The sequence below is a fragment of the Drosophila mauritiana genome, chromosome 3L (genome assembly GCF_004382145.1).
Source record: "Drosophila mauritiana strain mau12 chromosome 3L, ASM438214v1, whole genome shotgun sequence".
Classification (NCBI taxonomy): domain Eukaryota; kingdom Metazoa; phylum Arthropoda; class Insecta; order Diptera; family Drosophilidae; genus Drosophila; species Drosophila mauritiana.
Window position 1 is genome coordinate 10,003,405 of NC_046669.1, and position 27,708 is coordinate 10,031,112.

A 27,708-nucleotide genomic window follows, 5' to 3' on the forward strand; every position below is an offset into this window, starting at 1 on the left:
TATTCGGCTTTGAAGCCGCTCGGGTTGCCAAAAGAACAGTTAGCCAGCAATTCTCCGGAGAATCGAATGGAAACGATTCTTCTGGGAAACGAACTCGTGACCGCCCACGTGTCCTACGTTCAACTCTAACTTATAAGAACTCTATCACCATTTGTGTGTTTTTTCTGTGCGCCAAATAGGCAAACGTTTTGAGTTTCAGAGAAAATTAGATGTTCGTAAAAAATTAGCTTTAACATTTTCCGACAGTGTACTTGAGTGCTTGTGTTTGTGCCACCGAGTGTCTGTGTGATTGCCAATGTTTTTTGTGGCCTGCAGCTTCAATTTCTTGGTGAGTTGTGGATTTTAAATTGAAATAAGCTCAAGAAAAAGTTTTTTGTTAATATACGCTTTCTGTGGGGAATTCTATACAATGCGAGCTTATTGGCAAACCAATAAGACATTTAAATTACATATTAGAGAATTATTGAGAAATTCTTAAAGCCATAAATAGTTCAGAATATGTCAAAATCAATTACCTGTGATCTTACATTTTTTAGAGCTAAAAAATTAAATTCATATTATGCACATAGGAAAAAAATTTACCTGCAGGAAAAACAAAAGGGTGGAGTAAGAAAAACAAACTCCTGGCAGATGACAAGCAATGAAGTTCTTCCGGCCGCCTATCTTACTTCTGAAAAAAGAAGTAAGACTTGGCTCCAGAAAGTCACATACTCGCATCTACGGGCTATAATCGTCAGTTTCCTCTTGGCCAAGTCAAGACGAGGCTTCCTGCACGACAGCAACAACTGCAATACAGAGAAAAAAATAGGCGAGTTAAATGTGGAAAGTGAAAATATGGATATTACTTTATTAATGTATTATTTTCAAATTGGAAATATGATAGGTACCTCTACAAATTATTGTTATCATGGATCTAATAAATTAAGATAATATTGCATTTCAATGTGACTCATGCTTGTTTTCGACTCTGCAACATACACATTGCAACTGTCTAATATAATTTCGCCTTGAAATAACTCAACTAAACCAACTTAGGGGAAAAGAAGAAGTGGCTCATCAAGATGCCAGAGTCAAGTTAGAAAAGCAAAATGTTTGCTTGCAGATCGGGGCCACACCGGCGAGACTACTTATAGAGTAGAGTAGTAGAGACCATACAAAATTAAAAAAAAAAGAGTCAGGAAAAACGGGCCAAAAGGGATAAGCCGGAAAGCAACACGGAACCCAAATTAATACAATAATTGAAGCCAATTTAGTGTAATTTTCTTCAATTTCATTGTTGTTGCGCTGTAGGTTTTTGCTGTCCGTCTATCCACCGAGTTTGCCAACTATTATCGCATTTGTTTGCCATTTGCCAAGAACCCTTCTCTACCGCTATTGCCCCTAATCCACCTGGAAGTTCATTTTGATCCCCCCTCCGGGCCAGTCTAGTCTATACACACACATACCTTTACTTTTGTTCTCCTTTGCAAAGTGACCGGAGACCACACCCCGAGCTAGCAAGTTTGATTAGTTTGGGTCACATGCTGGTTGTCTAATTAAATTAAAAGCCCGACAAGTTGCGACTCTCTTTCGATCGGGTGAAAGTGTGGCTTACCTTTCACTCACTACTCGGAGCTCTTCTCGCATTAACAGATTAACAGATTAGCCATCTGCCCAGTCGTTAAAGAGCAAAACCCCGCCCGAAGTTGAAGCTTAAAGTTTTTCCCAAGTTGTTGACCAGGCCATGAAAATCAAGCATCAAATTTATGGCCAAAGTTATGGGCTAGCAGAGTCGTCAACAGTTCGGCGTTTTGTTGAAAACTATGAAAAAATCCATGCATCATGTCGGGGAATTGGGGAGTATCTCATCATAAAATATAAATAAAAGTTGACCTACGAGATTTGGTTTCGCTGTAATACTCGACAATAATAGAGTTGTATTTTTACCCTTTGGCTATTTATGAAATATTTTATATAAATAACCCATCCACTAGTTGACTTTCATCTGGATTTGGAAGTGAAAAAAATTGTGGTTGAATTAAAACAGAGGAGGATACACAATCTTTGCCAGCAGCATTTCCATGTTTTGTGGAATTAAAAACCCTTGCCCCAAAAGAAATCAAGCGAAAAATCCCCAAAAAATGCTGAAATGCACAAAATCTCCGGATCATTTTATATATGTATATTTATTTTTTTTCGGCTTAACTTTTTGCCGCTTGCTTGTTGTTTGTCGTTGCTGTTGTAAATTGTAATTTGAAAAACATCACCGCAAACTGTCAAAATGCTCTGACATTTACAAATTATTTTGCTGGCAGCGAACTGGTCTGATGGCGGAGCACCACCACTGCACCACCGTAGTAGCTCCACCATGCCGCACCACTCTGCACCACATCAGCGATTTGACGCTTTGAAATGCGAAATGGAAGCGGTCGCCGTTAATTTGCGTCAACGGGCTAATAAAGTTTTGGCATTTGTGTGCTTATACCTCTTTTTCTCTCGTTTTTCACTACGCTACTATATGTTCTTTTTTTTTGTTTTAATTTCGATTTTGGCATTTGGCAAACACGACAAAGTTGCTCTAGCTAGATATGTTTCCATATGATTGGCCGTGTCTGCACTTTGTACACTAGAAAAGACATTGTTGATTGATTTAATGATTCGTGTTAACTGTTTTCAAGATTTAATAGTTGAGTAATAAACCATTTAATTGCAAATATTCTCTGCTTCATTACACAACAATGAGCCAATAAAGGCAAATGCTAATAGCACTTTGAAATTAATACTTATTTCATGCCGGATGTCTTTCAGTCTTAGAAATTAAATTACTTTCACTCTCTTAATTTTAATATGTTTTTCTGTCTGTTAATATATTTGTTTTCTATTAGCCAACGAATTGGCCTGCGATTGATAGTCGTGTGACTAAGCCAAGCTGACATTTCAATAGCAACAACATCCAGCCAGAGAGCCGAACTTCCGTTCTGCTGGCCAAAACCCCACTCCTTTCTAGCCGCCGTTAATTGCATTTGATTGAGCACCTGAGCTGTGCAACAGAGTATCAATGAACTCGAGAGCTCGCTTTTTTTCTCCCCCTTTTCCTTTTTTTTTTTGTATTTTCCCAGCGCCGCGGGCTATGCAACCGAATAAGTGAGGATCCGCTCAGTGCAAGGTGCAAATTCCCAAGCCCAGATTGCCGCAGCATCGAAGAGGAATAGTAACCACTAGTACCTGTAACCCGTAACCAGTAACCATCCAGCTAGCTCACCTGCCACTTTCTTACCCTCCTCACCTGTGTGCGAGAGATACTGTGGAAAAATGGCTTTATGGTCTGTGCCCCGAGGCTGCGTGTCTAGGAGTGGCCGGTGCCTAATAGCTGAGGAATATCTGGTAGTTTGGGTAGATGGCTGGATGGCTGGCGGGCGGGCGGGGGAACCCTAAACCAGACAGGGGAAAAATGAATTATGATTTGACGGTAGGCATTTAATGGATGGCCATGGATCTTTGACTTCGACTTTGACTACACCACGAATTCTCGAAGCATTCTCGTTTGGCGCCAACACATATTGACAGCTGCCGGTGGTTAGGGTATCTTCCTTTTTTTATATAATTTTTTTTTTAAATTTCGGTATGTTTGTATGTGTGTGAAGTTATTTCGGCGGACAGGTGAATGCTATTCAGTTAGAATGCCAAGCGGATCGTATCTGCGGCTCTTTGTCTTCTAATTGAATTGAATTTCCCTGCGCTGCTTAAAAGGTGCCATTGAAAAGCATTCCAAATTGGAGCATGACAAGTTTCGGTCGATTGATGGATTGCCGTCGCTTTGCGGTTTAGCTCCAAACTCTGACGGTTGATGGATAGTGAAAGGATAGTTAGGGATCGCTGGGAAAGGGCATCTTTGGCCTAAATGGGACGCTCATATCTGGTGGTTTTATCTTTACGAGCTCGGCCGCTGTGAAAGGGTGCACCTTTCCAAATATTCAAATGTCTATGCTAAGTACGACGAGGTTTTAAGCTGAGTTGTTTAAAAAGTTGGAAACTATTACTTATCATTTTGATGAACAAATCATTTCAGCTTGTTTAAAAGTGTATGTATTCCTACGCTTTTCATTCCAAAAACCACAATATTTTATTCAAAATGTGTCTTTTACTTCATATTCCCAACCCAATTGTATCTTTAACTGCTTAAGATACTATCTCCCGCTCCACTGCGCATCTTAAACTGTATCTCAACTGCTCACCGCAGCCCAATTAGCCCCGTTTGCCGTCGAGGGGCATCCTTAAGACGTGCCAGCCTTCTTGGATCGAAACTGAGACTTGTGGCACTTTGTCCAGGCAACCCACACAATTGACAAACTGTGTGATGGGCGTTGTGATGCCGAGTTGGGCCAACTAAAGGCGGCCAAAGGCGGCCAACTGGGGGCAACCGCAGCGGAAACTATACTGCTGAAATAACCGCCCACCGGCAAAACAACTTTGGCCAGAGAAAACAATGGCAATGCATAAATTTCAAGAACAACAACCCAAACACGGCAACTTTTTTGGCCGCAGAAGAAGATGCGGTGCAGAGCGAAAAACTCATTAGGCATAGCGCCTAGGAAACATGAATGCAATAATATTCAACAAAATTACGAGGCTAATAACATTAATTCATACGAAAAAGTGGTAAGGGAAGAGATGTGTAGAGAGTAGGACTAACCTTTATGCAGTTTTGTATCTATGAGATATACGCACTGCGTAAAAGTTCATTATAATAAAGAACGCGGCACTCCGAAAAGGAGTTTGCCAACCCATTACAACCGCGCTTATCATAAATTATGACCCAGAAATATGCGTAGAGCCAATGTCATAAACATAAACTAGGCGAATTAATTGAGACAGAGAGAGATGGCTGCAGGCAGATAGCAATAGAGCGGCTCATAAAGCCCGGAAATTATGCGTTTTTAAGTCATGACCCATCCCACAGTCGCATACATTCGATTGCACCTGCCTTCTCAGAGGGAGAATCCAAACCGGATCACATACCACCTTTGTGAATATATGTAGACCATTGGAGCATTAGAGCGGCATTTGGCCAAAGTGCCAAATACTACCTGAGACACTTACAGCTGAGGGGAAAATTATAGCATTAGTTAGAGGGATTATATCACATAATTAGATTAGAGAATCCATGAGTAAAAGAATGACCACACATAAGATATACTTAAGGTTGACTTTAGAAATCATATGATAAACACTTCGAACATAAATATTTAAAATAAATTTATATAGCAATTCTCAATCCCTTATTTATCTATTTCTCTCCTGACACTATTCCATTGACCTCTGGTATACATTAATCGCAAAATAGAGATCGAGTGAATGGCCTAGGCCTAATTGAGTTTTGAGAGTCGTTACACTTCATCGCAATGGGAGTAAATTAAACTGTCATTAGTTTACCCTTTGGCACTTTTGTCACTTTTTTTCTGAGCGGCTTTCGGCCTGGTCAGAACATGTGAAGTGGCGCGTTTTCCTCTGTTATGTGTGTACTTTTGTGCTGTATTTTTTTTACAGAATTTTTGTATTCTTCACCTCTTTAGTTTTTGTTTTTTTTTTCACCGTCTTCTCTTGCAGCCGTAATAATTTTGTAGGTTTTACGAGTGCCGCCAAGACAATTAGGCATTTGTTATGTTGTGCTGTGGGCCAAGTGTGGGCATTTTGCTTAGCGGCTTTTCAGGCTTTGATGTGAGCAAGTGAAAAAAAAGGCGGGGGAAAAAAATAAAAAGGGAGATGAGGGAAAAAAAGCGACGAACGCGCGCGCCCGCAACGAATCTAACGCCTTTTCAAACTCGGTTCTCAGCCAGCTTTGTTGCTTTGGCTTTTTGGGGGATACAACACGGCTCTTAACTTCTGCCGCGTTGTTACTGTACCAACAATATCGAAGATTTATTTTTCCATTATGGCCAGCCGGCATCGTTGTGGGTGTCGGATGCCCCGCCACAAGCCATTGGGGCATGACGAGCCAAAAAATCCAAAAACTAAAATAACAAAAAAAAAGTCTAACAAAAAATGATCAGACTTTTTGGCGGTTTTAGCAGCGGTTTAAAAGCATGTGCAAAATAAGCTTAATAAAATAGTTATCAGCTTTGACTTAAGCGGTTGCGCTTATAAAATCGCAGCCAGCTAGTTGAGGTTTAAAAAATATATATATCTAAAACGAGTGGGTTGATAAGTCAATTACAGAAATAACCTTGAGCAGAGTCGAGCCAACGCAACTTTTACCGCGACTAATGATAGCCGAGCTTAAAGGTATTTTAAGAGTTTTTAAGTGGGTTTTCAGATCGATTTTATGGGTGCTTATAACAACAGTTGAATGGAAACTAAAAATATACCTCAACTTATGAAATAGAAAATTCTGAAGTCATAAGCTGTGCTCCGTTTAAACACCATACTGATGACCAGGCCCAAATGCAATAAAAGAACACATTAATTAAAAAAACATGGTATTCAAATTAGCTGAAACTCTTTGCAAGTGTAGGTATATATGTATATATATTATATTTAAGTCAACTAATTAACGACACGCTATAAAACTATGCCAAATGAAAAATATTTATGATAGAAAGTCGTGGAACAAATTTCCCAACAGATCAATCCGTAAAGGAGGCGGGATCTGCGGCTATAAAAAACCCACAAAAAGCTATTCAGAAATTCTCATTCTCTGTAGTTTATACCCTTGGCTTTTGTTCCTAATGATTCACTTGCCGCCGTGCGATCGCTATTGTTGTTGCTGTTAATGACTTGACAGTAAAGTAGCCTACACAATTTATAGCAAACCGAAAAGTAAAAAAAAAAAAAATATATATAAATGAAATAGAAACAGAAACAAAACTTGTCCGCCTACAATTTCTGAGCTGTGAGTTTCCTTTCAGTTTGAGTTGGGGCTGCTCGTTTTGTTTTTTTTTTCTTTTTTTGCTTCTCCTCTTCTGATTTTAATTGAAACATTTTTGACCATATTTTCTTAATGATCTGACATGACATGGCGTCTGTTTTGTGTATGTCTCGGTTGCCTCACATCGCGCATTATAAATTCAAAGCGATTTCCACTAATTTAAGCACAACCAACTAGCCAAATCAGATATACCCAATAATAATATACTAGAAGCATATTTGGCTAAATAAAAGCGTTGACTGTGTGACATTTGAATTGCCGGGGAACGCGCTTGGACTTGGACATACATATGTGACATATGTGTATCCCCCCATATCATTATTATAATTTGTTCATTATGTACCGCTCTTTATAGCTGCAGTTGCCATGGCAAACGCCAACGCCTTTGGGCCACAAAAAGCTGCAAATGTTGGCCACATTCACCATTGTTGCTGTTGCCCGGCACTTGTCGTTAAAAAATGTGTTGAAAATGCTTTTTTTATGACACGAAATGAGCCGTAACCATAAAATTGAGCCAAAAACCCAAAGCACCACACAATAATGATGGTATTATATGCCTTCTGGGGCTTTTCTTAACGGGCATTCGATGTTTTACCACCTGGCCGAAGTATACACTTTTTTTGGGTTTTATTCAACTATTACGATCATTTTCATTTAATTTACAGGGCTAATTGGTAACTTGTAAAATTGATCCATACTTAAAGTTTCCTTTAAGAACTCATTTGGGTTTAATCTAGACAACGGTGTACCAAATTTGCATTTGCATTGCTACGAAAAAAAATAACGTCCGTTATATCTATTAACATAAAATTGTATAAAACCAAATCTTTAAGCTTTTTTTTGCACATTTTGCACTCATTCAAATAAATTTCTTGCCAATTCACAAATGGTGAGACAACTCCTTGTGACTTCTGGCTACCATTTATTTTCGAATCTGTGATCAACTTATAATACCTCGCTAATTGAGTTGATTTATGCAGCTGCCGCTGTGGCTTTAACCCATTCGATTTGATTCATTTGAATTTATTTAGTTTTCATAATTTCTGTGCGCTACGCTTAGATTTCTTGTATTTTTTTGTGTATTGTGTCTTTTGTTTTTGCTGTTGCGCTGGTCTTTGTTGATTTTCGCTATCAATTTCAATTTCGAATTTATATATATATGTATATATATATAGTATTTCTTGTCGCTAATTTTACCTGGTCGGGTTGTCGCGTTGTCTCGTTGCTGTGTCCACACTTGCTATTATTTATTTATGTATGCGGAGGAACAGATTGCGCGCCATGATTTATGCCTGGCACATTTTATGGCTATTTTGTTGGTAATTTATTAACAAGCTTGTTAACAACAGTCTGCTCAGCGCATCGGCCCCCGAGCCTGGCCGTGCCCGACCCAAGTCCAAAACTCCCAGCCTGTACTGGTCAATATGCAGATGGCCAGCTCAGCGAGCATTAAACGCTACAAGCCTGAGCTTTTGGCCTGGCCAAAAACAAAAAACCAAAAAAGAAAATTAAAACGAGACGAAAGACGAAAAGGTTAAAGGCCAAAATACGGCAGCTAGACGCAACATACCAGACAGCAGGTGGCTTTAACGACCGCAATCATGCCGATGTGTCCATGATGTTGATAATGATGATGGCCACACTTGGCGAAAAGCTACACTGTTCCATAAACAAGATCGAAAAAAATCGGGAAAAATATATATATTTCCATCCCAACAAATTGAAATTAAAAACTATTTTTTAAAAACAGTAATGCTTAATTTAAACATCTCTTCATTGGTATTAAAGCCTGTGCAAATTCATTTGCAGCCACCATTATATTTTTTCGCCTCCAGTGCACGATGACGCTGATATTGCCAGCTGAAACTATCCAAAGTCATGTCCATATTTATAGAAAGTTTGGCTCACATAGATCCAACGAAAAACTCTGACATGCAGTTGGCTCGATGGCTCCCTCGAAATCCCCACCTGCTCATCCCCCTTTGGAAAACATGATTTGTTTGCCGAAGCGCGTGCAGTAGCCCAAGTGGTCAAGTGGCCGGCCGCTGGCTCGGTCTCCGTTAGCTGTTGCTCAAATATTCTAAATATTTGCTAAATAATAGAGAAGACGGTGGGGCCACTGGAATGGGAGAATGGTTGGGGCTTGTCTTTAGTGTGTAGGCAGTGAGGCGTAGACAAACATTGGCGAAACCAGCGGACAAACCAAGTCCAAAGCTAATGGCAGTGGCTTTGCTTTTGACGTTTGAATAGCCACGGCTATTTGCGTAGTAAAGTGTACGAAGACCAACTGACGGACAGTCTATATACTCGAATACTCGACTATAGACCATGGATATCGCTGCCCGTATGTGCAATTGATGGGCATTGATGGGTTACCCCCCTTTTGTGAGCGGCACCAGCTGCGAGTTCAATGGGAAAATAAAGCCCAAGTCGGGCTACAAATTTTCAGCACATTTCCATTGGCTTTTAATTCCATACTTTAAAATATTCTTATACTCAAAATGTTGAAAATATACAAATAGAAAAGCTATTGAAGTACACAAAAATAAAATTGGCAAATAAAGGAATCCATTATTTAACTTAACAACATTTAAGCATTCCTTTTGAACTCATTAGAATATTTACCTCAAGTTGCAGACAGATTTATGCTCAATATTTTCTAACACTTATTTCTTAGACACTTTCAATTGATTTTTCCAAGCCAATTTCAATTGTGGCTTAGAGCCAGTTTTTCTTTTTTTCTAAGCCAAGTCAGCGGCAGTGCCAAGTTGTCAACTTAATTTACAGCTAACATGTGAGCTACAAGTTCGCGGCGATTGAGCAAGCGATAAAAAGTATTAATTTCATAGACCCCATGCAATTAACATAAACTGGACAGAGAAACATATCGCAGCCATATAGAAAAAGGCTTATAAATATGCAAAACAGTTTCGATTACAGCAACTCCTTCGCTGGCATTGCAGATACAAATCTGCAGCTATCTATGTATCTAAGTAACGCGAATAGTTCCACTTTAAACTTGATCGATCGCAAGAGGGTTTTATGGTTTTATGGGCCACGGCACGAGCGACAAACATTTTGCATTTGTCACCACCCCCCTTCCACAACCAAATCAAATAGAAAAAAGGCAGACTTTTATTTGCATAATCGGTAATGATTTTTTCATTTTGTGAAATGCCAAGGAGCCCATAAAACCAAAAGCCTGTTGAATGCAGCCAGAACTAGTCTGATTATGACGGCGCGGAATCAAATATTATTGTTTATGGCCTTGATTTGCCATGGTAAAGATTACGCCTTATAAAATCTATATTTTCGCATATTTATGTTTGCGGGGAGTTTGGGACCCCAAACGAGTTTTATTAAATTGGTCAAGTCGTAAACACTTAGGAAATGGCTTTTTTATGTATAGCATTTTGTATCCAAAAACTTTAAAAATAAAATTATACTTTCATCTGCAGTGGGAAGTCTTTGAGGCAATACTGAGCAGAAATCATAAAAAAGGCAATTCTGAAAGCCAAATAAAATTGAAGAAAGGAGCAGAAGCAATCTGTGAATAATTTGGATAAGTCGTGCAAGTGCAATAAAAGCAAAATTAAACGTTTTCTGGGACCAAAACCGAGTTGCATCTCAATTTGCTTCAACCTGCAACTGCGATACCAGTTTCCAAACTGGAATTCGAGGTGCTGATGCGACTGCAAAAAGATTCCAGCTGCCCTTGATGAGGTGCTGCAGACATGGCCCGAGGAAAGGTTAAGAACGGGCTACGCGGAAGCTGGCTGTAACATGAAAAAAAATTCAAAAGAAACACAACCAAAACAACAAAGGCTGCCAAAGAACACACAACTTTCTACCTTTACTGTTTTGGCCCTGAGGAATTTTCAACTGGTTTCGTTGGAACCTTTATTTTTTTAGCAGGGAGGAAGGCGCAAATGAAATGCAAATGTTGTACGGGGGCTTATCGGTAATCTATTGACTGAAAATTTGCAACAGATAAGGCGGGGCACTATTAAGCCATAAAACGCATGCAAATGAAGGCGTTGAAATGCGCATAAGGCCACAAAGGAGTGTATTCGGGGCTGGTCACTTCACTTAGCCGAAAGTTAAAGGGCGCAAAAACTAACGCGTTTCGGAAAAGATAAAGCCAGTACAGAACAGTGGCGGGTAGGTTGGTAGATACTGGGGGGTATCGCTGGTCAGTGGCAGCTGTCTGCCAAAGGCGGGGGTAAAATTCAACTTTAGCTTCAACGAGGCCAACGGCTGACTGGCAATTAATTATGCCCAAAGTCGCTCATTCTCACTCACTCGATCTGCCCTCTCCCTCGGCAGCACTCGCCCCCTCTCTTTCTTGTAGCGGGCATATGTTTATTTACTTAATTTACTTAATGACACACATCTAGAGAAGAGGCACGAGTCACAAAGAGGCACTGAGAAAATATGTTACCATTTATTGGGCATTAATTTGGTCAATAATCTGGTCTAAAATATTTCTATGTTTTCAAACACTTAATTCATAACAGTATTAAATTTTATTCATTTTTAATAAATTTAAAAATATTTACAAATTCAAATAGAATCAGAAAGTATTTAAAACATTATTTTTTTCGTTGACCAACCATTTCTTAGAACTTTGCACTTTTTTCTTACTGTGCATGCACACACAATTTTTTTCTGGTGAGGTCATCCAGGCAAAGAGGAGCAGCCCATGTTTGTCTAATAAATAACATTATTAATTACCAGTGCAATTAAGCATAAGTACGAGTGGGGCAGGCACCCTCGCCAACATAGATAGAACTTCAAACCCCGATGCGGACAGAGGAAAATAACAGGCCGACTGCACTTGATGACCCAAATTTGAGCTCATTGAGTGATATATGAATGCATTAATCTTAGTTTATGTTTATTAGTTTGTTTATCAAAAATTTATCAAAAATGCCGAAACTTTAGCTAAAAACTGAAAACTGATCTCGCCGAGAAATGCATAAAAGATCAGATCTGTGATCTCTCAACTGGAAATTTATGATCAACATAATACGATTTTATGTTGCTTTAATGGGCTCCGTAGATATTTATGGTCGAGGAAAATATTTTTAAATGGCAGGGAGCTTTTTTTTTTTCTTCGAAACTTTAAGCTTAGGGATATCTTAATGAATTTGCCTATAATGCAAGGCACTTCTGACCATTAATCTTCAGCCGCTTGTTATTTACTTAAATATGGCAACTGTCACGAGCAGGACAAATCAGGCAAGTACTAACGAGAAAATGCTGAAAATTACAGAGCACAGTAATGGCAAACTAGAGGAAAATCTACCCCGTCCCCTCAGGAGGAGGGTGTCTCCTAGTCAGTCTAGCCGTGTCACAACGTTTAATCTTTATTAATTACAGTGAAATAATAAGTAGATCCCTCCGACGGCCACCCTTCCGCTTCCCCACCACTTTTCTCCGTTTCTCGGCGTGTCTAGTTCTCTATTTCTCTCCTTTCTCTGACAATGTCAGACGCACCACCGACTGATTAATGCCGGGGCTAAAAAAGCCAAACAAGCAAACATGCCACAAGCAGCCAAAGGGGCAACTTTCGGTCTGGTTTAGGAATTCTAGCTATGCACTGGGAAAAAAATCTAATAGTAATACATTAAGTGGTCAAATAAGGGCCTAAATTAGAGGTATACAATACATATAATATTAGCTGAAGAAAAAATATATTTTATAACGATATCTCTTTTCAAATGGTTTGAAATGAAATTGCTCCTAGTTCTAAATATTTAATTCGATATAATATGCCTTAATTTTAATAGATTTATGCTTCAAAAATGTTAGAATAAGTGATTCTCAATGTTTTCACTGTAGTTTGCCATGTTCAGTGGCGTTCTAGTGGGACAACATCCATCACGTTGGCATTTTCCCGCATGGAGAACAACTCCCCAATTTGTTTGGTGCCAAAACGCGCCCAGCGGGTGGCAAAAAGCGGCGAAGAACGCAGCGAAAGGCGGAGAAAGGCCAAAAGAGAGTGGGGCAAAAAACGCAAAATTAGATAGCAGCGTGTGCAGAGCGACCATTTGATCCTTTTTTAAGGTCACAAACGAAGGCGGTTGCGCAAAAACCGCGCCTCGCCTAATTACGCATCTAATCAGAGGTGGTGACCCCGTCAGAAATTCCAGCAGAGGAAACATTCAAACATCTGCCTGCATTTGGCAGTGAGCAGTGAGTGAAAACTTGCGGCTTGTCAATCAACCGAAAGCTGTTCATATATTTAAACAAAACTCAGCCTCTCAATGCATATTTGCACTTCAACTTAGCTCAAACTGCGCATGCAAATGCAAATGCAACAAATTCAAATAAATTCCGCGGGGACAGGACAATTAAATATGCGCATAACTGTTGATAATCATCGAATCAATATGCTGACAATTTTCTCACGCATTCGCCAAGACTCGAAAGATACGCACTCAGATAGATATTCAAATGAGTCCTCAGCATCCCAGTTACAGACAAGGATCCCAGGATGAGGGTTCATCATCACCAACATCATCATCGCGTTGATGTTAACGATGAATCATCATGATGATGCTGACATCAGCTCGAGCGGCTGAAGTCAATGAGAAAAAGGAGGGTTTCCAGAGTCCAAAAACGATTTGTTCTGCTCGAACCCTTCCTCATACAAAAAAAAAAAAAGGATTTGTAATTTGAATGTTAAATAGAAGCAGCCGCAACTCTCATTCCCTCCCTATTTCTCCAAATTATATTTACTGCTGAATTAATTCTCACTACTTTCTTGAATAAGTAAAAAACGAAAGGACTTGCCCTGTTTGCTTAGGGTTTCCTTTCATTACCATACAATTCGATGTGCCGCGCCGCCTTTCAAGTCTCCGAGAAAAATCTATAAAAAAAAGAAATCTATTAAGAAAACCGATTTTTTTTTATTTGGTATTCCTCTGATTTCTTCTCCAAAGTTTCGCTGGCTGCCTAATGGCAATTGACAGGCGCAGTCATATGTAAATCTTAGGGCGTGGCGGTATCGACATTCAACCAGCTGCCGTTGGTCTCCGATTTCAAAATCAGTCGGGTGGCCAAGGGAAAGATTAAATAGGGCGAAGGCAAAACATGTTTTTCACGGTTTTTTAACGGTTTTTGGTAGTGGAAAAAGGGGAAAATCGGGGCAAAATAGATAAGTAATTAAACCAAAATAAATTATGACAATAATGTCACAAGAAAATGTACTATTTCATTCAAATTACATTAAACCTTTTTCGTGGGAAAATTCACTCTTTAAATCTCATATATATGTATATTGTTGTTTGCTACTAAGCTTTTAATTATAGTTTTAAAATGTTATCAAAAGGTTTTAAGTATGACAAATAAACCTGTCAATGCAATTGAATTTCAAATGCACCAAATCAAGTTGTAATCCTTTAGCAGGATTTAAGGCAACTTTTCTATTTGCTTTCCTTGAATTGAATGGACAGCAGGACGGCCCCTCCTTGAAACGTTGATTGCATTTTGAAAGGGAGTTAAACTGCTGAATTGCAGCAATAATATTGCAACCGACATCGATATGTGCCATTTGATTTGCATAATTCAGCACACACACACAAATAGAAAGGAAGACCCAACCCTAATGCGAAAAAATGAACTAGCAAAATATTGACAGGACCTGGGGATTGTGAAAGCCAGAAAGGAAAAGGGAAAGATACAAGCATATATACAGATATTGCCGCTTAAGCTGCAAAACAGCCGCGCCTCTTTCCAATTTCTGGCTGCCTGTCTGTCTGTTTGTGTTTTTGCAAATTCATCGATAATTGGCAATTTGAAATGGCAACAAAACAGAAGACAGGGGTTGCTTTCGACTTTCGACACATGAGAGTGTACAAGCCCAACCCATATTGACTTTGCCACTCTTGAAGAGAACCCCTGATTCAGGACCCTAAAAAAAAACGCAGGCCTCGTGTCAAGGGCGCATTGCGAAAAAAAAATATTGCCAAAAAATGAAATAACAATAACAGGGAAACAAGACTTCGCACAATAGATAATGACTTAATGACACTTTAATTGTAAACAAGTTAATTCGGGCCATTGATGGCCAGTCACAACCAATTATCGCATCGATTCGAGCCAAAAACGGTGGCAGCAATTAGTGTCAGTTATTAAAATTGGCAAAACAAAGCTGAATTATAATTATATCGTCGCAATGGAAACCAGATTGGGGGCTCATAAATTCAAGACAAACTCCTCAAATGAGATGTGATATTAATGGGCCACGTCTGTCTCTCAACTGTTTTCGATTTGTTTAAACAATTTTCAAGTTCTTTGGGGGGGAGCTCGATAAAAGTATTTGTTCGTTTGATGGATGTCTGCATTCACACCAGATATATTAAGAAATTAAGTTCTCCCCTGCAAGTATTCACAATTTCCTAACAAATGTCTTCTTTCTGCCCTTCTTCTATTTACAGAGGGAAAATCACAACGACTTCTGGGGACCCCCAAAAAGGTAAGAAATCAGCCAACGGAGAAACTTGGCCAAAAAAGGCCAGGCCAGGCCATTCCATGCCGGGCCAGGCCAGGCAGGCGGGCAGGCAGAAACTTACGAAACAAAACAAACATATTGCAACTTTTACTTTGGATCTGAGGGCTGAACGTCTTTGGGCCCCCGAGGTCGGTTCGCTTTCAAGTTTCGTTTTTTGACAGCTGCTGTCAAATGCTGAAAGGCAGCCCAAGCAGCTCCCATTCGAGCAGAAATCTAAAACAAGTCACACACGAAAAGAGTCGCAGTCGCCGTTTGGAGTAGGAGTCTCCAAGTCTCGAACTCGAAGCCGTGCAATCAGAACCTGGCTGCAGTCTCGGTCTTTGGGTCTCTTGGCTCCGGGCATATCGCCAAAACATCTCTATACCACCACACATATGGGCATGAACAGCAGGGTTTAATCTAATAGTTTTCAGCTTTTGGAAATTTTGTTATGATAATTATTAAATAATTATTCCAAATTTCTTTGCTTCATTGAGACGTAGTCTTAGCTGCATTATAAATGTGAAAAAATAGTTAAATAATGGTTAAGATGTTCTTTGAATTATCATAAAACCATTGCGCTCTAGTTAAGGTCTTAAAAGACTTAAGCCAGTAGCTTAAATAAGTACAACACCTTTAATTTATGACAGTGCTACAAATGTTATGTAAAATTATAGTATTATGGTAATATTCTTCGTGTTCCTGTCCTATTACAGAAACAGTAGCTCATTAAGGGGGCAATTTTAAAAATGTTTTATAAAATAATTTTACGGCACTACATCCTACTATTAACTTAACCCCCGCTGTACATGAGCACACCTTATGGCCCGGCTATGTTTCTTAGCCTTCTCTAAGCAAGTTCTCAAAGCAACAAAGAGAGAGGCAGGAAAAAAAAGAAACAATGAAAACATTTTTATAGTTTTCATGCACGAAGTCCACGAAATGAAAAATTCTACAATTTAAACTGACATTTAAATTGATAGTTCAAGAGATGCACACGACAGATACGAAACAGGGAGAGCAGCCAAAGCCGCTCGCATATACATACCCTCGGATACAAACGAGTCTATCCATAAGTATCTGCATCCACGTCGATGTGGCAGTATTCTGAGTGTACTTCGTACATGATGGGAATGCATATATGCCTGATGTCTGATGCATCGTTTTCCCGGCCTGAGCTGCTGATGATGTGGAGCTGTGGAACGAACCGCCAACTGATGCTGATAACAAAAAGCACACACCATAGAAAAACAATTGCCTGGGCAAAGAACTCTGAAAAATATTACTATTATGATCAACCGCATACGAAGTGTTGGGCTTGTTGCTGCACATGATGGGAAACTTTTTGAGCAGGGTCAAAAGAAAGGCTGCAGTGCAATAAACCATTAGAAAATCTTTAGTATGAAGTATGAAGGTGCCATGCCAAGAAACTGGCATTGCAATAACATTAAACTACTGGGGAATTAGAAAATAACAAAAAAAAAACTCAGAGCGCATTACAATTAGTAATCATAAAGTACATATAGTACATTTGTAATCATAAAGTGAGTCACGATTACTATTTTTTTAACGACTTAAAACATAGGAAGAACAATTTCTACACAAAAATGTTGTACCCCAAGTCAAAAGCATTTTCAACAACAATCCAATAACAATGTTTCTACGACCCCAACATGTATTAACGACACATAATACAAAAAAAAAAGAAATGTAAAACTAAAACAAGAAAACCTACACCATGAACAACCTTCGGCAACAATCACCGCCAGAATCCTCCAGCGACATCGTCAAGTGTCATGTGCGTGTTCGCTATCACCCAAGTGCCGCAGATGGAGATACAAAGATACAGAGATAGGCAGACACTCAGATACTCAACGGCCAAGAGACGGGAAATAACCATATGCGCATATATATACATCTATATATGTACATACATATATATGTATTTAATAACGTATGGCATACGAGTGGAGCATAGATTGGGCTACGGCGCTAATCTTATAATTAGCATTCCTGGCAGATAACAACAACAAGAACAGAGTCAGTGACAGGCAGGCGACTGCTGACTGCTGACTTCGACTGCAAATAACAAATAACAAACAAGTTGCAATTACAGAGCGGCAGTGGCAGTGGCAGCGGCGGTGGCAGCACTCGACTGTTAATCGGGTTGCATGATAACTGCACATTAATTAAAAAAATAAAGAAAGAGGCGAGTGAACGTGGGGGAAATTACAGATCCCAAGCTAATACATTTATGAAACGAAACGAAACCGAAAGAGTGCTAATTGAATTATTGCAACAAAGAGTTCGCTTCGTTACTTGCCATTGCTGGTTGCACATTTAATTGCGCCAACTCGACAAGACCCCTCCTCTCCCCCCTCCAACGATCACTTTCGGCCCCCGCCACCGAAAGAAAAACCTTTCGAGCATATTGCTTACCGTTCCAGGAAGACCCACAAATGCCCAGACAAAGCCAGACTCCGTTCTAACGGTAAGCAGCTATATAACTAAACCCAAAATAAACCCGAAAAATATATTTAGATGGGGGCACGGGCACTGAGAAAAATGTTTGGATGCTTTGATAGATTTGAAACTAGTATCTCATCAAAAAACTGCATAGACATTCCAAGTACAAAAAACAATTCATAGCTTAAACAATGTAAAGTAATTAGTTCTTATAAAATGTGACTTGATTAAGTGCTGCCCCTTTTTTCGCAGTGCACAGACAGACCCAAGTTCAATTTCTTCTCGTTTTTTGGGCAATTCATAAACCGAAAATAAAACACAGCAAAAACCGAAAAACTGTCAAGCTCAGTTTTCAATTGCTTCTGGCCGTGTAATTCGAGAGCATGCCCCAGACATTCGGATGAAGGGAGCGATGGTGGGGATATTAGGCCATGCTGCGGGCTTAGTCACTTCTGGGTAATGTGTCCTCCAGCTACTCCAGCTCATCCAGTCCAGTTCAGTGTAGTCCATATTAGTTTTCAAGTCCAAACCCAAAACACACAGCAGACCCGTTCGCATTGTTGTGCTCTTGTGCTGTGTTCTTGATATGACGGGGCGCACAATCCGTAAGATACAGCTCGAGTATCTGCAAGTGCACGCAACACTGTAGTTGTTGCTGTGTATCTCTATACCACGTATCTGTGTATCCGTATCTGCAGCCCATGCAATGTCTAGGGCCAAAAGGCGGTTCGGACATTTCAACAGCATGTCGCTTCATTTAAGTTTTTTGCATCAATGCACTCGTGACAATTTGTCATAAAAAAGAACAGAATGCCCAGCCAGAAAAGGCCAACTGGTCAGAGCAGAGTTGTGTGATATTTCCTTGGAAAGAGTTAGCCATCTGAAATTGGCGGAACCCCCAATTTAATTTAATAACAACGAACGCCAAATGGGGGAGTTTTTTGACTTGTTCTTGGGAACAAAATGGTAAATTATTAGCCATATATATCTACCTTTTTAGCGTAACAAAGAATTTGATGATTGGGTTATTTTTACCTAAATTCTGGTATCCAAAGCTCCAAGAAAAAAATCCTAGTTTGATAACCAAAATACAAATTAAAATCTGTGGCACTCCCCAAAAAGTTTATAGCCCTCATTAGTAGCAATCAGTGCTGCCATCTGGCACCTGAAATCTTGTCGAAAAATAATCTCCGATTCTCATAATTCGGCCCCATGAAACTAGCTAATAAAAAGCTAATTGCATGAATATAAAACCCATCTTAGGATTAATCATCATCATCCATATTGGGGGGTCAACCCCCTGCTGCGAAAAATATAACGATCGGATTTTGAGGCAGCCAAATGCCAGATTTCTGATCGTATTTATATAATTCATTTTTAAATATTTAAAGTCACACAAAAGCACGGCGCACTCAAAACATATATTAAATATCCAGATTTTACGATCCATAATGCGAGGGGGTGTGGGGAGGTAGTGAAGGTGGATTTTTATTACCAATAATTTTTAAATTTGTTGCCTTGCTGCTGCTGCTTCTGCGTTATTTTATTTTTACTCATCTTGCTTTTTTTCATTTTTTCATTTTTTTTTTTTTGTTTTTGCTTCTGCTTCGTTGGACGGGTGCAAGCAACTTGTTATAAATATAAACACAGATACTTATGAAGGCGCATATAGACGTGCATACTCATATCCATCGGTTTATATATAGACGGACGTGTGTGCAAGTGAATTGATTGTAAAGCTGCCCGACCGACCGAGCGACGCGATTATTTACGGTTTATTTTCAACACTTCAAAAATAAACGCACGCGGTACGAGGAAGGGAAAGTTTTGGGCGTCGGTAGGCGGGGGGCGGTGAGCGGTAGAAAGGGGGAAAGCGCAACATGAACTTCTGTACCGCTCAACGATCTACCACCTCCCTGCCCCGCCCATCTCTTTCCCGCTCAGGAGGGGCTCATTTGAAACAAAAATATTGCATACTAATTTTAATACGTAACACGCGGACGACTTTGAAGGCGGCCAAAAATATCGGCACGGGTGCACTGAAAAAAATGTATATGCTGAAAAATTAAATTGAACATATAAAAGAAAACCTAAGGTGGTTAGGAATATGAATTTTTTATTTTTTAATGTCTGAAAATAATTAAGATTCTTTAAAATGCAAGTAGATATATTAAAATTGAATTTACAAATTTATTTAATAATAAATGCACCTGCATTTTTTTCGGTGTACTTGGGTGATTAGGCTAAAAGTGTCAGGCACGTTGTGGGGCTTTTTCATACACTTTTTGGCAGGTGGAACGAACGACAAGTGCCTGCTGGTGGGGAAGTGGGGAAAATTGGGGGCGGAGAGGGGGAAGGAGAAACGCGATGCAGCGGACTGCATTCATATTTCAATATTTTCGGTTGGCCACTTTTAAAAATAGCTACCAAGAACGAAATGCGGAGAGAAGAGGGCAGAAACAAAATACACAGAGAGCTATAGCCAGCGATCATCGGAAAGAGAGAAAAAATGGAAATGCATTGGAAAAAGGAGCACTAAAAATTAATTTCCACATAATTTTTATGAGGCAATTACTCATCGACACTCTCTCTCTCTCTCTCTCTCACTCGCTGTGCTCTCGTTTTTGGTCTTAAAAGTTATTTATAAATTGCGATATAAAATAAAAAGAAATTAAGCACCGAAGCGAAATGAATCAATGGAACATGGCGTATGCGTAATTTTAATAATAGCTCATTGATAGAAGCTGGCCATGGCGGCCACGCCCTCTTGCCCCTTGAACCCAGCGAAAAACAGGTCAAGTGACCCAACTGACCAAAGCATGTGTACAGTGCGAGTCATTATTATAAGCAAGTTTTTAAATTTTATTAATGCATTCATTGCAAAGCAATTATTGGAAGTTCCAATAATACCCATTTATAACATTATTTATCGCAACTAAAATAGAGAGTTTATATGCCTGAAACGCACTGTGGCGCCACCTCACCCATATTCCATGTGCATATTATTCCCATCATTACGCCCCAGCCACGCCCACCCGTCTAAAAGGCCGAGGTGAAATATGCTTTAAACTGCATATTATTATAATAATTCTTTCTGTCATACCATTTCTTAGCTATTTTGTGTTAGAATTCCCGTCTGGTGGTGTAATTATTTGGAAATGCTTTTTAAGCGATAATTGCCGGTGGCACTACACTCTTTCTCCATTCAGCTCGGAATTTTCCTCGTTCTCGATGGTTTAGGGCATAGTTTTTTGTTAGTTGGGTTTGTCAAATTATACAACATTTATCATCAATTATCGCAGAGTTGCTGGTGTCGCATTCGTGTTGCTTTTCTTTCTTTCAGTTTTTCTTTTTTTTTTGTCATTGGTGGGAGAGTGATTATTCTAGGTTCGAGGTGCACGCAACATTCATTCATGTGTCATGAAATTGAATAAGCAAATGACGTGCTGACTGCCAGTTGAAACTGAAATTTCCAACATGACGATTGCACGTCGTCCACTGCCCATTTCCCATTCCATGTGTGGCATTCACCTTTTTCCCGACCACAAAACGCAGTTTAAATGGAAACCATGCCATCTACCTCAAACTCTATATATATGACATTTCATGCCAAAATGCAGACAATTGTCAATTGTAACAACTACACCCCTTTTTCCACATGCTCAGCTCAGTTTTGTGGCTTACTTTTTTCTGCCGCTTTTTTGTAAGTGCACATAGAGAATTAATGTTGTCTTTTGAAGTAGAATTTCCTATAAAAGAAAACAAAAGAAAAATGTATAAATTTCTGAGTAACAATATTTTGTATTCATTCGATAGTAGCTATCTTAAGATAACAATCAGCAAGTTTAACCCAATTTTATGTTTTATCTGCAGCACTGCTAATATTATGTGATGATATTTATCATGATATAAATCGCCTGTTTGGCCAGTGTATATATTCGTATAGGCCAGAGACCAGACCACATGCTAAACGAATGTTGACAAACAATTATTATTTTATTATTATTTGTTTGTCTGTTGTCTGAAAGTGCCCTCTCAGCACCTCTCCCTATCGCTATCGCAATAGCTGCTGCTGCTGCTGCTCTGCTTCGGAACGTCTATCTATCAGTCTGACAGTTAGTTTGCATGACTTTCGCAGATACCCACACTCGCGTACACATAGAAAAGCGCTCACACAGATACGTTTTTACACTCACATGTCAGTTGTCGTCAGACCGTCTGCCCGGTATTTTTTTTCACCGCCTCCCCGCGTTTGTTTACTTTGTCTAACTGCTATTTGTTAGACAATTCATGTTCTGTTGTTGATTATTTTATTATTTTTTGTTTGGTCGCTCTTTGGCGCTGAAATCTTCACATGCAACATATTTTAGCGACCTAAAATTAACTAAAACAAACACAGATACCGCGGATTGGGCGTATTGCGGGGGTATAAACAAAGTTTGACAGCTGAATTTCAAGCGCTTAAATAGTTGCCACATTTTTCCCTTTTGCCCCTCGTAATTGTGGCGAAATATTTAATAAAGTTCTCTGGGCTGTCGGCCTGATTGCTTTGGATTAAATGCCTGTCAGTTGGTCGAGTGACAAGCTGGAAAGGGATTTTATTCTATGGCTAAATATAACATATATATTTATATAGTTATAATTTCACAGGAATAGAAGCATGTTGATACATTATTAAAATGTTTAGGGATTACTCAGCTAGGGAATAATCTTCCCATTCAAATGGATGGCACACAGTTTTCCCCCTAACTGCGTTTTCATATCTGATCCATATTTCCCAACTAATTTTCTCGGTATCTGCGAGAAGAACATTTCTATGTGCTGTGGCACACAGTTTTCCAGCTGAACCATTACTAATAACTTAATTCGATTCGAGGAAATGGGCAGCGAGTATTCCCATTCATATTGGGGCGTATCTAAACACAGAAATCTAAAGCTCAATGGCTCATTAAAGCGAGAAGAGCGGGCGGCCTCGAATGCGTTCTTTCTTTCCCCTTCTGTAGATTACAAATTTATTGTTGGTAATATGAATAAAAATGAAAATTTCGATTGCTTAGTGTGTGTATCTGTGTGAGGCTGCTAATTATGCATGCCGCATATGAGCGTTTGCATTAGAAAAACGGCAGCAACAGGCTGCTTATGCAATCCAATGCAATGCAAACCGACAAGGAGGAAAAATGAAAAATAATAAAATACAAAACAACGGCGAAAAATTATAATAATAATGCAGCGGCAACAAAATCATGAAGGGGAGGCAGGAAAAATACAAAAAATAAATGAAAAAAATAGTCGAGATACAAATACGAGAGCGTTGCAATAATGGCAAACGAACCAAAGCACGCAGTTGGCCTACGAAATGAGCATTTCACATCGTGTGAATTTTAATTAAAGCACCAGCACAGCAAAAGTTAGACGCACTAAGTCAGCGAGCTTACTGCTTAATTAAATGCAACATATGCCGCTAATTAAATTTATGTGGCCGTCGCAAGCTTTGATTATCAAAAATTATTTATGCAAAATCTCTGACAGGAAATACCTGCAACTGGCAACTGGCAACCGGCAACCAGCAACCTGCAACTTGCAACAGGCGATGCATGGCTCGATAAGCCCAACGGCAACATAAACAACATAAGCAACATCAACAACTGCAACGGTAGCAACAAAAGCCTGGCTTAATTTAATTGTACATAGTTTTTGGTTGCATTGTTAATTATGCTGCAGTGTTGTGGCTGCTTTGATTTAATGAGCGAGTGTTGGTTAATTTATTGGTAGAGCCAGTCAAGTGGAAAATTCAATTAATAACGGGGAATTACCTATTGATTTTTACATTAAAGTGTTCTGCAGTAGTAATTCATTCAAAAGATTTATAATTGATCAATTTATTTAACATAATAAGGTTACCTTTTCAAACTGAATTTATTGGTGCAGTAAAATATTTAACATGACAATCGGATAAGGGATATAAATTATTTTATTTTATATATTATTAAAATAAGAATTTGAAGAATCTGTATAAGTTTCAGATGTCACTTTATTATTTTTTAAGAATGTGCCTTTATATTTCAAATTAAAAAATCTGAAATATTATCGAAACAAGCTTGCAATGGAATTTGAATCGATATTGCCTATTACTTAATTCCTGAATGAACTGTAATGACACTTTCTATGAATGACAACCACTTTCGGTGCGATTTGCATTCGTGCAATGCATCAGCTGTACTATATATACGCAGATATATCTATAAATATATGTATCAGCCCGAGGTGTTGGTGTAAACAATGTGTGGCAAACACTTGCACTATGCGCATAATCGACCAGGGAAACCTCTTACATATTTATTTATTGTGCCAAGGCGACTAACTCGCCGACTGGCGCGGAAATTTTGCCCAGATGCAGTGAGTCACCCTGATGGAAACGAAATTGAAGTGATGGGCATACGGTCGGGTTTTATCTTTTGGAATTTAATTCATTAAATTAAAATTAATGTTTATTTACGCGCCATTTTACAGCATGCCAGCGAGCCTAGCCAAAAGTATTGCCAACGGAGCATAAACTAAAATATATTACGAGCAGAAAACGGCGACTTCGACTCGTTTAAAATTAGCCAGTGCGAAAAGCAAACAACATCATTATGCTTGTGATTAGCACAGATAGTTGATTTTTCCTCGTAATTTAATTAGTTAGCTGAGGCCAGAAATTCGATATTGCTGATGGCTTTGCATCTGACACTTGATTGACGGCAGCTGGCAAAAAGTATAAATTATGCCTAATGGAGTTCGCAGATCTGCTTAAACAAAACGAGTTTTGTTGGAAAAACGATCAAAGAGCCTGATAACAGATCTACAAGTAAATCAATATTTGTTGTATTTTTTCCCGCACCGTTTTTTGAATCAGGTACTATAATTAAGCGATTGTGCCGCAGCGATTGGAAAATTAAAAACGTTTTAACAGCGATTTCGCTGAGATAAGGATTGTCTAGCTATGAATAAACTAAAACGAGCTAAACAAATGTGTAACAAGCGCAGCAAACAAAAAAAGCAAACAAAATTATTACAAATAACTGGAGGTAGCGATGGGGATGATTAGACTAGACTATGTACAGCTGTTTTGTCATTAGAAATGCCAATTGCACGTAATACGTCAAATGTTTTGTGAAATTATTTTTAATGAAATGTTGTGTCATTAGGCGAAAAGAGGGGCGCGTCTGGTCAGCGATTAGGTTTGCTTTCTCTCTCTCTCTCATTGTTGATTTTGTTAATTTAGCTAAAAGTCCATTAAACGTTATAGTTCTTATGGCCGATGGAACTATTAACGTAATTGTTTATAAGGCACTCGGGGACCTCTGCTTTACACCTTATGGCTCATGGCTTATGGCTTGTGGCCGAAAGGTAGTGGAGTCCCATCAATAGCCGTAATTATTATGATGTGTGACATGCAGCCTGCACGGCCGGCAGTCATTATCATTATGTTCAGGGACAGTGAACTGTCCTTGATGATGATGGGGCAACCTGATTTGGCCCAGAGCTGGCAATGAAAACCAAAGGATCTCGATGGGGTTCGGTCTTTAAGGCTGAAGTACACGGATTTTTAAAGAGTCATAATGATTTGAGATATTCTTATAAAAAACATTGGCTTGCTGCCACTTTCACATTTTCAAGGCATATAAAAAATTGGAAAAATGTTTCCTTCTCTAGCTGCACTTTCTTTTGAGCAAAAAATGCGATAGGCTCATTAATGTTTTAGAACCTCTGGAGCATTTTTGGTTTATAGAGGTGCATTTGAGCGGGTTTTATGAAGGTAACCCGATAGTTAACCACAGGTGGAGGAGCATCTCAGCATTGCGCAGTTAAAAAATGCCCCGAAACAGATACGACCTCGAACATATCGTTTGAATCACCATTTAACCGGGAATACAACCCACATGGCCTCTTTCCATCGCCACTTTGGCCACTTGTCAACGCCATCAAATGGCGAAAGGCACAGAAAAAAGAAGCAGGGGAGTGAGCTCACTTTATTTTTATTGCATTTTAGCAACGCTTACTTTTGAACAATCAATTCAACTCTTCCTACCCTCTAAATGCCTCACTTTACTTAAGCAAACTGATTTTTGTCATCGCTGCCGTCGCGTCGTTTTATGAGCATCATCAAAAACTAATAAAAACTCAATGCGTTCTTTATTTGCAGGCAGACGTCAGTCGTAACCGTACTCTTTGCTAGTGCGCCCAAACCCCGGAGAGCCAAAGAACCGAAGACCCCAAAGAATTGGAAGAGGAACTCGGTGGAACCACAAAGGCAACATGTTGCACATGCACTCGCCAAAAGCAATTTGCATACAAATGTTGCCAACGCACTTCAAAAACTGCACAATCACAGGGGTTTTTTTTGGCGGGGGGTTGGTGCAGCGGAAAAGGGTAAAAGCCGCTTCATAATTTGATATTAAACATGCACGCGTGTCTCCTTCTCTTTTTCTCCCATGTGTGCAACTTGTAAATTTGCAAATTGCTAAAACGCATGACAGGAACAAAGGGCGAGGATCTTAATGGCGGGGAAACTGGGGGGCAGACTATCGGGCAGCTGTGTGAATTTGCATTTACATCAAGGAACCGCAGGACAGGAAAAGAACTGCAAAAACTTACCCAAAATTCAGTCTCACAAGAAAACTGAATAAAAAAAAGTGCAGTTTGCTCAATTGACTTTCAATTGCAAAATAAACAAAATGCATTGGGAAAAATAGTAGAGCACAAGGCGAAAAGAAATTCTCAATTTGGTCCCTCGATGCGGATTATTTAGAATTTTATGTTTAATAGAACAAACTGTTTATATTTAATAGACTGCTATATTTTAGCCCGTTTCTTTCAGTGTCTCTTTGAATAAAAAAGGCAAGCCCAAATGAATTTATTTTCAATTTTATTTTCAATCTGCTTTGTGTCCGTCATATGATTGACATGGTCGATTGAACTGGCAAACGAGTGAGGGAGTGGAACGATACACATATCGTTTATTTTTGGCAGCAAGTGTTTGCGTTCGATTTGCAGTTTTGTTAATACTGCACTCGAAAATACCCGAGACACCTTCTCAAACTCAACCAAAAATGCGAGGGCTCTTGAAACCAAAATCTCCGGAGTCTTAATAAGCTGGTTGCAAAAAAAAAAGAAGTACACACTTTTTATATCAGATCTGTACACGCAATTGAATGTACCATACTCTTATTTTGGTCTGCACATATAAATCATATTTATGAGACATTTCCCCAGCAGGGAAAATACGAAATGGAAAAAAAAAAACATATGAATGTTAAATAGGCACGCAACGTGCGAAAGGGATGGCCACAAAATGCGTCACTCCCCCCAAATCGCCTGACTTTTCCTTAACGAAGGAAAACAATAATCAATAAGTAATACAACTGGGAAACTCACCCCCGCCGACTTAGTCGTATTTCCTCCCTCTCGCTCATATGTGTTACAATTTTTGTTGCCCACAGCCTGGGTAGTTCATAACTTTTCCCTCATGTGTGTGTGTGTGTGTGTCTGTGGTGGTTTTCCTTGGTTCTTGGCCAGGACTTCAGGCGTTTGACAGCCATGTTTGTCCTTCACACACACACACACCCACACATGATTGTAGGCGTCTCCTTGTGGCGGCACCCCCAAAAAAAAGCAGGAAAAAAGGAAAAGTGTGGCGGAAAAGTGTGCCACAAACTTTTCGCCCGAAAAAAGTTTGTCTGCTGACACAGATCTGTGTGTAAATGAGCGAGATAACAAACATTCGCAAATTTTCCAGACAATACCTCTTTTTTGCACTCTAATCGTACACATAAAAAAAATTTAATTGCTTTAGCTAAGT

General features: G+C 39.3%; 1 protein-coding gene across 1 annotated transcript; it reads left to right on the forward strand.

Annotated features, from left to right (window-relative positions):
• On the forward strand, positions 1 to 27,708 carry LOC117139890. The gene is made up of 3 exons (XM_033302569.1): positions 1 to 328; positions 15,349 to 15,386; positions 26,053 to 27,708. The coding sequence occupies exons 1-3, from the start codon at positions 296 to 298 to the stop codon at positions 26,300 to 26,302; spliced, it is 321 nt and encodes a 106-aa protein (XP_033158460.1). The 5' UTR covers positions 1 to 295; the 3' UTR covers positions 26,303 to 27,708.